The sequence below is a fragment of the Stylophora pistillata genome, chromosome 3 (assembly GCF_964205215.1).
Source record: "Stylophora pistillata chromosome 3, jaStyPist1.2, whole genome shotgun sequence".
In the NCBI taxonomy this organism is placed as follows: domain Eukaryota; kingdom Metazoa; phylum Cnidaria; class Anthozoa; order Scleractinia; family Pocilloporidae; genus Stylophora; species Stylophora pistillata.
Window position 1 is genome coordinate 41,131,760 of NC_142521.1, and position 11,774 is coordinate 41,143,533.

The 11,774-nt window shown below is 38.1% G+C and overlaps 1 protein-coding gene across 1 annotated transcript; it reads right to left on the reverse strand.

Moving 5' to 3' along the window:
• Nucleotides 1-304: 304 nt before the first annotated feature.
• Nucleotides 305-2,506, reverse strand: LOC111328964 (uncharacterized). The gene has a single exon (XM_022933521.2). The coding sequence runs from the start codon at nucleotides 1,763-1,765 to the stop codon at nucleotides 752-754; it is 1,014 nt and encodes a 337-aa protein (XP_022789256.2). The 5' UTR covers nucleotides 1,766-2,506; the 3' UTR covers nucleotides 305-751.
• Between the last annotated feature and the right edge of the window lie 9,268 nt (nucleotides 2,507-11,774).

Genomic DNA, 11,774 nt, shown 5'->3' on the forward strand with positions numbered 1-11,774 from the left:
TTCACGATCAATAACAATCATATTCATGCCAAGTTGTAATAATTCATGGGAAAAACTATTAATCAGCGGGCTAAGCCAAGCTGCGGCAGCTTGACTAGGGAAGTGTTCAAGATACGACCCATGCGATTTTTGCTGGGTGGGAAAGCGGGCTGTTCACCTCTTCGTGGCTTTGCTGAAAGTTGAGCAAGAATGAATCATTGTCACGCCAAACCAGAATTTATCACCGGTAATTACGTAATTGCACGTGAAACTGCTCAAATAGCCATAAAATACCATCATTACAAGTATTCCAACTTCGCATATCATTATGAGTGTTATGAATAATAGGAACGACGGACTAAGCAAACACTCCGCATGTACGAGAGTTTGAAAATAATTAAGGGGGACTTCCGAAGCGTGTCCAGCGTGAGTGAGAAAAAGAAAGTTAAATTCATAACCATTTCAATGCGTAAGACATTGAAAGAAGGATTTTGGAGAAATGTTAAATCTTAGTCTTATTTCATTTTTTATCTTTTGATAAGTAGTTTTTTAGAGAAGCTTTTTCAAGATAAAAAATTAGTGATAATAATTTTGAACGACGTTTCGACCTCGCTGAGGTCATTTTCAATCTGATGAAAAGGAAAATTTTTATATATTTTTACTAAATTCAAGACGTGGGAATGATAAAGGCGATAAAATATGGAAATATGTAAACACTAGGCGTAAAATAGAAGTGATAAAATTGCAAAGGAGACAATACGAAAGTAAATTATTATAAAAATAGCTTTGCGCGGATTGAGCCTGACTGTTTGTTCAAGCTTGGCTTAATTTCTTTTCTAAAGAGCATCTCGTAAATTGGGCAGTCCAGTTTACTTTTGCATTTCTTCAGGATTTTGAAAGTGTGATGCAAGTCGCTTGGGATATGCCCATGCCGCTCTTTAATGTGGTTCCCGATTGAAGACTGAGACGCTTTCTGTTCTTCAGCACGTTGGTCGAAGTGCCGGCATGTGTAGCCGACATAGTCTGCATCGCACAGACCACACTTCAAATAATACACAACGCGCTGCTGATTGATGATGTTGGGCTTCTCTTCCGTTGGTTTTAATTCATATCCGATCTTTCTGTTAGTGTACACAGGAGAAATATCAGTTCCAATTTTTCGGCTTAGGTCACCAAGTTGCCTTCGTACGGAATTTGCTGATGTTTGGTCCTTAAAAGGAAGTATAATTCGCACGGGTATTTTTCTCTCGTCAGACGTTTGATTGATCCCTGGATCCCCAGACACTTTTTTCGTCATGAAATCATTCATGGTCGAATGCAATAGTTGAGCTGGGTACTTGAGTCGCGAGAAGGTTTCGGTGAGACGTTCGCACTCTTGGTGAAAAAATTGCCATTTAGATGACAACTTAAAGGCACGATTTACCATTGTTTTAAGCAATGATTGTTTATATCTTACGTCGACGTGACTCTGATAATGCAATAACATACCAGTATCAGGTGGCCTCTTGTACACCTTCGTTTCCAGACGGCAATTTCGTTGCATGATTTCAGTTCCCAGAAAAGACAATTTGCCGTTCACGGCCAGTTCCATGGTGAAACTGACGGAAGGATGACTTTCGTTCAGTATGGCTAGGAACTTTTCAGCTGTTTCTGTGTCTGCCATTATGCTTAGGGTGTCGTCTACGTACCGTTTGTAGAATTCGGGCATTTTGCCTTGTTCCTCGAGTCGATCATCGATACTGCACATGAATGCATTGACCATTAGGGGCCCAAGTGGCAATCCCATGGCAACGCCATCGATTTCAGTTGTTCGTACAAGTTGCCCTCGAACTGGAATAACTGGTGCTTTGTGGCAATATTCAAAAGCTCCACAAGCTCTGCTTTTGTGATTCTGAGATTATGTTCTGTATTGAACCAGTCGTCATGAAACGCTTTTTCAGCAAGGATAGCTATTGTTTCGTCGACAGGAACGTTGGTAAAGAGCGAGGTTACATCGTATGAAACAGGGACACAACGATCATCTACTTCCATATCATGGAGAGCATCCACGAACTCAAAAATATCACTGATTGTGTGACTGTTGGCTGATAGTGGTTTGAGTTTTTCATCCAGCCACTTTGCTAACTTGAAATTATATGTCCCCGTTGCGGATGAGATGGGGCGCATTGCTAACCGGCGCTTATGGGTTTTCGGTAAGCCATATAGGTGAGCAAGCCTCGAACCTTTTTGAATGACTTGTTGGGCGATTTCTTTGGGAAATATTCTTTGTACGGCGGTGGCTAATTCTTTTTCTTTCTGTAATAGCGGATGATAGTGCTTTGGTGGTCGCCCCCTCATTTTTGGTCTTTCGGTACTTATAGGTCTAAACTTGCTGTCATCGTTGATTGATGATTCCTTGAGGAGACACACATAATCAGATTTGTCCATCACGACCACTCCTGATCCTTTATCGGGCATCGTGACTTTGGGCTGCGGCTCTCTTAAGCTCAAAAGCGCAGTTACCGTAAACGAAGCCCTCGTCGTTTCACCCTCGAACCCAAAACTAGGATGAATTTCAGTTGATGAATAAAAGCTGTTGTCTTTTTAGTCAATTAGTTCACTCAAGATATTTTTCGCGAATTCCGATTGGCCTACATGCATCTTAACTTCATCCACAGGAGTCATGCTGACGTAGTTCTTTTTTGTTGGAAAATAACGCCTTCTTTACAATAGAAAAAAATTCAAAAGCAGCTTGACTTTTCTTTTTTATTTTGTGGAGCATTATAGGTCATTGGGTAAAGCACTCAAGAGTTTGTTAGAATCACTAAACACTTTCTTTCATGCCTAAACCGTTTCCAAAGTGCTTTACAACAAACTGATAGTAAACTGCGCGCTATATAAGTTGTTGAAATATAGTGGTAGATTCGGTACTTGTAAACAGGTATTCTTATGATTTGTTTTAATGCCATTTTTTTTTTAACAATTACGACACAGCGAAATGGATTTAGAGTTTCTATTAACTATCTAACATGGATAGCACTGAACATTTTTCAGTTACCTTTCATGATTATTCGAAGTTAACTTTTGGAACAGTTTGCTATATAACTGCCACTTGAAAGCTTAAAAATCGGGATCAGTGATAATTGCTATTACAGATAGGAGTTGATTTTTAAAGCTGTAACATTTATGATAAGAAGGAAGGATGCAAATTCAAAACCTCTGTCAATTATGCGTCAGTGCTAAGTAGCCGTGCATCTGTATTTCGCCAGAGGGTTACTTTACTCTCTCCCTTACAAACTTATCCAGTTTAACCCAAAACAAAACCGCCAATTTTGTTTACCATAATTTATCGCTTTTTTTCCTTGGAAGGGACAGTAATTTAATCTAAGCACAGACATCGTGCACTTCTAACTATTATGAGATCACTGGACCTGTAAGTAAATGGGAGAAATTGCATTATAAACTTTCGCACAAGAGCCGCTATGACGACGAGATCAACTTTCTTTGCCAAGCACCTTATGTTTTTGAAAAGATAATACAAGTATGTGCTTTCTGTTGGTTTAAGAAGAGTGCGTCCGTGATCAAACATTATTCCCTATGAATTTAATGCAAGGCAAGGAAAAAGCAGGTGGCAGGCAAAACAATTGACGGTTTTAAAAAAACTCGCATTACTTTCAGGAGAAAACTGTATGTTTTGGCCATTTAAAGTTTTATCCTAGTTAACAAATTCTCTATCTATGTGTTTTCCTTTTTCAAGGTAACATTTACTCAGGATGCAAATATAATTGTAGCCAGAAAAATAATTTCCCTTCCGACAGTTAAGGTAAAATTGTTTGCCCTGGGCGAAGTAAACTTTGTCAGACAATCCGAAAGCTTTTGAAAGGTTTTTTAGCCTTAGGAATTCAATGCAAGGCAAAGAAAAAGTAGATGGCAGGCAAAACAATCGACGGTTTTGAAAAACTCGCATTACTTTCAGGAGAAAACTGTATGTTTTGGCCATTTAAAGTTTTATCTGAGTTAACAAAGTCTCTATTCGTGTGTTTTTGTTTTTCAAGGTAATATTTACTCGTGATGAAAATATTGTTTCAACCAGCAAAATAATTTCCCTTCCGACAGTTAAGGTAAAATTGTTTACCCAGGGCGAAGTACTACTTTGCAGGACAATCCGAACGCTGTTGAGAGGTTTTTGAGCCTTAGGGCTTGTTCCATTCATTACTCAGACAGTTATAGAGGAATCTACATTTGTTTTCGATAATCTGTTTCTTCTTCGCTGGGAGACATCGCGAACTTACGGCTCCATTTTGCAGCCTCTGACCCTGTGGTTGGACGCTGTATGCATGGTGCAAAATCTCTATTTTTGTTTCGCAGGGTAATTTCTGACACAGGAAGTCCTGAAATGAAGAACGTAAGCAACCAGTCGCTTCCTAACTGGGAAATGTGGATTTGGAGCACATCATTTCTGATGGGAAGCTTAGCTACTATAGTAGCAAATGTGATTACGTTTCAAGTCTTCTGGAATCAAAGAAGAACTTTAAGACAGACTAGCTTTGTCATAATCAACTTGGCTTTGGCTGACCTCTGCGTGGGTTTGTCGGAGGGATGTTTTGCTATAGAGAACTTGATGTTAAGTTATACAGGAAAAAAGCCCACCGAAATAGGATGTTTAACTGTTGACCTTTTCTCAGAATGCGCCTCTTTGACCTTATTGGGTCTTGTGTCGCTGGAGAGAATGCATGCTGTGTTTTGGCCTGTCCGACATCGCATGACTACACAACGCAGTTATATCTATGCTATCTGTACATCATGGTCTTTATCCACCTTACTAAGCATCCTGTTCATCGTAACTTATCTAGGAATTGTCAACCAGTTAATAACAATTGGTATGTTTGTTTTTTTAATGGCTTTAATTTCAATAAGCATTTGTGTTGTTTACTCAGCAATCTGGATTCGTTTGCGTCAAAGAAAAAAGCAAAGCATAAGAAAACACTGCAACCCCACGACGAACAAGCTAACTAAGACTCTGTTAATTGCTTCTATTCTTACGCTAGCCGCATGGCTTCCTCTAAGCGCCGCTGTACTGTTTAAGTACCTTTGTGCTAGTTGCTTGTCGCAATTGAATACAACTCGCCTGGTTTACGGAGGGAGATTCCTACAGTATGGCAACTCCCTCTTAAACCCAATTGTTTACAGTTTACGACTTCCCGAGTTTAAAGATAAGATACTTCGGCTATTTTGTAGGCAGCGTTGGCAGAAATTAGCTGCTCCAGTAACGGAAAGCCAGGTGCATGCGTTAAGATCTGCAACTCCAGTACTAATTTCGTTGACATCGTTAGACTCACAACTACATCGGTCAAGAGTGCAACCCGCTCTCAATGACAAGTAATAAAAGGCGGATTATAATGGATTGTCTTGAGTCCCTTCAAGCAAAAATTTGGCCATTTTTATTACTATTCTGAAACCAGTTTTAATAACATAATACTTTACTTGCACTTACCGCACTAGTTTCCTCGAATAATAGCCGTCCTTCGATTAATCGCCTCCCTCGAATAATCGCCCCCCTTTGACCGAAATATTTAAAATAATCGCCTCCCTCGAATAATCGCCCCCTTCCCCTCCCCTCGCCATTTTCTGTTTCTCTTACCCCCTCCCTCTCAAGTGAAAAATTGGCATCTTGGGTAACAAACAAGCTTTTATTTAATTGTTCCGTGACCACTGAATGATTACTAAAGCACCGATTTTTTTACAGTTTTTTTCTATGAAAACGTTCATATACTTCATTTTTTCCTTTATTGCTTGGAGCCGCTCTATTTAACACATCGGATATGCTGAAATGGATTCTGATCCAGTTAAAGTCATCAGCGATGATTCAGGTCTGACGCCGAAGATCATGATTGACATTGAACATTGATTACCGTAATCAACGAAACAAATTTGAAACACTAAAAAGCCCATGTTCGGTTTTTTATTTGATGTGATTATTTTTTTGATTTAATGGTACAATAAAACAAAATATTTAAGGCACGATCTTCTGTGAGAAATATTTGAAATAATCGCCTCCCTCGAGTAATCGCCTTCCCTCGAATAGTTGCCCACTTTCGGTCCGAAAAAAAAAAAATCGCCCCCGGCTACTATTCGAGGAAATACGGTATTCCAGATATCGGATGATTTAAGCCAAGTTAGATCTTGCACACGCTCGTGGAGTAATAACTTGATCGATAAACTTTGAATTTTCAAGGAAACGTGAAAGAAAGTCTTGAAGAGGCTCAGATCAGGGAAGGTAAAACAGATGGTTATTTAATATTTTGTTGTTGGCGCCTCGAGAATGATTATTGCTTATTGCTTTAGAAAGCTGATATTTAGAGAAACACTTAGGGCTACTTTCCTTACAACAACAACAATAACACGACCAAGCTTTAGGAAACGCAAGACTTGTACCCAAGCAGATGCTGTATTATAAGCCTCTTTCTCTAACATAGATGTAAGTTCTGGTAAAATCACTACTCGTAATTAACTGCAAAAGAAATGAGTAGAAATATATATATATATATATATAGGAAGTCTGTAAGTCGATTTTCGCGTGGAACAGTGCTCAATACGTTAAAGCAGAGCAGAATAAATATTACGAGAGGAAAAAAGGACGTAACTACATTTCCCGACAAGCCTGTTTTAAACCCCTGAAGAGTGAAGCGATTCACGAAACAGGCTTGTCGGGAAATGTAGTTACGTCCTTTTTTCCTCTCGTAATATTTATATATATATATATATATATATATATATATATATATATCATTCACAGTTCATAAATATAAACCTTTGTAGGAACAAGCTGCGCAAAATAAGGCCAAAAATCAAAGAAGAATATGCTGCATTAAACAAAATGATGTTAAACTTTATGGACTCATAACAACACCTTGGGTGAAAGCGAATAAAGCACTCACACTTCCTGAATCTTTATAATTAGCCTCTTTCTAGAGCACAAATAACTTTGTTTTGTTCCGATAAGATAAGGTTCAACAGTAAGATCCGTAGCTGCCAAAACAGTAGTTTAAAGCCTAAATGATTTCTACAAGCTAAATCAGAAAAGAGCAGCTTGGGACGAAGACATGTCGCCTTTTTATGACTGAAGCTTTTACATGGTTAACTGGAAAGTGCAAGCAGAGAAATGTTTAAAATGTGAATCTGCGAAAGCGAAAGAGAGCTGTCAACCTACCCAATGAGAGTATAAATAATGTTTTCGTTTCTATAATTAAATTCTTATCTTAAAGTTTAATTTTCTTCGGGTTTCAATCAGTTTACCTAGCTGGTCAAAGAATGATTTTTCTTTCCACGCCTCTCTCATGCCTTTCGCCAGCTTTTAATATATAATTGCTTTCCTTAATGAAATTAAAATAAATATGAGACAGATTACACATGAGTTAATTTCATGCACAGCGCAGTCCAAATGGGCCTTAAATCCCCTTTCCTTGGCATTTTTATGTGTTCATAATACTCAGTTTTGTCTTCTTCATCACGGCTGAGCGATTTCCACTAATGAAGCACGTTCGCATAAAGGTTATTACTATTCACCCTTCTGGCAAGACTTTTGCTCCCCAAGTTTGCTCGAAAAAGGGTGGAGCCGTAAACAATGCTTAGAAAAATATTCAAGAGGAGAAGATATCCAATTTTGCACGTCAAGCAAGCCATCTTTGCAAAGAGTTGACTCTTTCGTTTTCCTTTTTCAATTTATTTTGTAATAACAAAAAATAAAACAAACAAGTACCCAACAACAACAACAACAAAAAATAGGAAAAAAATTAATTACAAAAACGCACAATTCACGGTTTTCAAAGAAAGTGAAACGGGGAGGTAGCAGAATCAAAATAAGTCAATTTGGATAACAATGATTATGTCATAAGGCACGCGATCATCATATAATCCAGTAGTAACTCTATCTACAAACACACATACGCTTTTGCTCGGAATTTCAAGCGAACTAAGTGACATCTGAGCAAGAATTTTACGCCTGCAAACTGCTTAATACCCCTGTGGTCGCTTAGGAATATGGCAGATAAGAGAGTGATTATATGATGTAAGGGATCTAGCTATGTAAATGGCCAAATATGATTCATGAAATAAAAACATTAGTGTTCAGCCAAATTGATTTTTTCATTGTCATTTGTTCAAAGGCAAATAAAAAGAAAGGTAGTTACATTTCGCAAGATTTTCAACACCCGCTACTTTTTCATCATGACGATATATAACTGAAATTGAGAAAGAAGTTTTTTCGTCTTCTCACGAGCATGGGACAAAGAAAAATTCTGAGTTCCCATGAGGAATCAAACCTCAGACCTTCGAAATTGTTGTGATAAGTTACTAGTTAATTAACTAAGAGCAAATTAAAAAATATTGTTCTGCTTCAAAGCCCTAGTAGAGCATTTAGATAATAACTTAAAAGGAGGAAAAATAATTATTCTTTTTTTTGTGCTGCTTTTATCCACTCCCATTTTACTTCATATCTGCTTCAAAACAGAAGATGGCAAAGTCAAACCTCGCCGACACTGCCCGCTTTCAAAAACCTTTTAACAACATAGAGAATTCAGCTGTTTACCCGACTAGTGACCGCGTTTCATATATTTCGTAAAAGCTGATGGTTTAAATTCTTCCTATCTGTCAAAATGTATTAGCTGCAGTTCAGCTTTCGGACAATCAACAATTGCTTTTTGCAATGTTTTCAAAGCTGCCGCATAACCCTGACTAGCTTAAATCCAGCCACTAATAGTGAGTAACTGTCTGTCTGTCGTACTCTGGATGCCTCCTAACAATAAAGTTTCGTATTCTCACTTTAGGCAGCCACCCAGAGGAAATAGCTAGCCACATTTAGATCGAGATTAACCGCACATGGCAGAGATCGTAATTGCAAAGACATTTCTACCACAGCTAAGTACTCTTAAGCTATTTGGTAATGAAATGTAAACTATACCTTTCTAATGAATCAAACGTGTGAAAGTAAGTTTGAACTACTCTGGATAATTATATTTAGTGTGGAAACCTTGGTAATACTTTTTACCAATACTGTCATCATTATCGTGCTCTGGGAAATGAGATTTCCGTTGCGGAAAACTTCTGTTGTCTTTATATACCTGTCTATTTCTTTTATATTGGTTGATGTCGGTGCCATTGAAGAGTTTATCGGTTCTATTTTGTTGGCTTTCTTGGTTCAAGATACATTTTGTTCTCGTAGAGTATTGTTCCTATGCTTCTATTAATTTCCTTGTCTGTATTTCTTTGGAGCAAGTCTATGCGAGAGGTGTGGCCTTTCAGTAGCAGAACCACATCGAAAAGAACATACATATAAAACTGATCTAGTAGTATGGCTTTAAATCCGGAAGAGCACCTGCCTTTTCGTTGTTGAGCAGCTTAAGTAGACTTCTGTCAGTTGAGGCTCTTTAATGGTCTGGATCGCTTTACCTGGGTGCTTTTCTGATAAAAATCGTGGTTGCATATTCTGTTATATGGTTGTTCTCCAAAAGAAAGATCCAGAAATTAACTACAGACGCAACAAGAATTTGGCCAAAATCTTATCTGTTGTGACTTTATTTTCTCCGATATCTTGGCTGCCTTTTGTTGTTGTGTGCAACCTAAGCTTCATCATACGAAATTACAGTGTGGTTTTTTCCAATTTAGCGATGTGTTCAGTTGGCAAATTCTCTTATGAACCCAATAATTTATTGCTTTAGAATGCCGATTGGGTTGTGTTGCAAAGCCCTAGTACATCATTTCGATAATAACTTAAATGAAGGGAAACAACTTTTTCCGCTTCTATAGTGCTTTGAACGCTTTATATCTTCAAAACAGAAGAAAGCACAGTCAAACCGTGCCGAAACTTCGCTTGCTTTCAAAAGACCTTTAAGCAGCGCATAGAATTCAGCCGCTTAACCAGCCTTTGACCGAGTTTCTTCGGGACTTTGAGCGCGATACTCGACAAGTTCGATTGAAATTTACGAAAAGTATCTGATCAGTCTCTTGGCCGAAACGAATACGCCGCGTAATACCAGCCACAAAATGTTTTCAGAAGCAAAGACAATTTTTCATTGTATTCACTGTTAATAACATGAAAAATGAAAAATTTATGTAAATTGCAAGTTTTGGTTGGTTTCCAACCAAAAAGTAAATAAGTAGAAAGATAACACCTCAGGCTTCATTATATTTACAGTTCTTGGGTAATGAAAACAATGGCGAAAATGATAGATTGCTTTTGGGACCATGGCTTTCGTTTTAGAATAGTATGAGGTTATGGGAAAAGTGATCTACCTATCATAAAGTCAGAGATTACACTATGCATATGCTTCAAGGACAGAAAACCCCATTTTAGCAATGAGACCATTGATTACAGGCTTCATTTTTTGAAAGGTCGCTCCAAAGAAACTGACATGAGTTGTCGGCTTGGCAGAGGTCTCTGATCAGCTGCTGTTCATTCATGAAATACACTGAGATGGAAACTTTGGGCTCCGGCCTTTAAACTAAAATGCTGCTTTACAGTAAACCAAGTCCTCGTCGTTTCACCCTCGAAACCTAAAATTAAGATGAATTTAAGCTGTGACTGACAGCTGTAAACTGTCTTGTCAACAAATGAATTCACTTAACCATGTTTTTGCGATTGGCCTAGATGCATCTTAATAGAACTTCATTCATAAGAGTCATGCTGACGTAGTTCTCTTTTTTGTTCTTTTTGAAAATGAAAGTAACTGCGTGACCAGAAAAAAAAAGCACGCGTGGAAAACTAGTCTTTGTATTTGCTCACGTCAGCAGCGCACACCCATGGGCAGGCGATGAACGCTAAATTGACCAACCAGAGCGCGCGCTTTACTTTGGTTATGTTATAATGGCAGATGCAGCACTCGTAAACAGGTATTCCTGCAGTTTTTTTCCATCTCATTTACATGTGTATATACAATGTAGCAGAATGGATTTAGAGTTTCTAGAAAATAACTAACATGAATTATAGCATTAAATATTTTTGATCATGCATGATTATTCAAAATATTATTTTGAACAGTTTGCGAACTGCCTCTCGGTAGCGTGCAAAGGATCAATGACAGCTGCCTATACAGATGGGGGTCGACTTTTAAAGCTGTGACATTCATGACAGATAGGCTAGACAGATGCAAATTCAAAACTTTGGTCGATTATGTATCAGTCTTGAGTAGCCATACACCTGCATTTTACCAGAGGACTACTTTATCGTTTTCCTCACAAACTCATCCAGTTTAACTAAAAAGAAACCGCCCAACTATCGATTATCACGATTACCATAATTAAGCGCCTTTTTTTCCTTGGAAAGGGCAGCAATTTAACGTACAGACACAGTGTACTTCCAACTATCATGAGATCACTGAGTCTGGTAAGTAAATGGTAAGGATTATAAATTTTAGCAGAAGAACCGCCATTATGACAGGGAGTCATGACGAGATCGATCCTCTTTATCAAGCACTTTATGTTTTTGAGAAGATAATAAATTATATGATTTCTAGTGGTTTAAGGGAAGTGTAACCGTGATCGAACATCATTTCTCGCAGTGAACTGAATGCACAGCAGCGAATAAACAGGTGGCACGCAAAAACAACTGACAGTTTAAAACTTGTATTATTTAGAAAATAAGACTGCATACTTTGGCCATTTAAAGTTTGATCTGAGTCAACAAATGATGCAAATATTAATCTAACTGGCATAAGCTACTAAAAACACTTTCCCCTCCGACGGTTTAGGTGAAATTGTGTGCAGAGGGCGAAAAAGACTTTGCTGGAGAATCCGAACATTGTCGAGAGGTTTTTTTTAGC

Bases quoted from the DNA above. Each gene is read 5' to 3' on its own strand.
- LOC111328964 (XM_022933521.2), bottom strand. From the start codon at position 1,765: ATGGGATTGCCACTTGGGCCCCTAATGGTCAATGCATTCATGTGCAGT.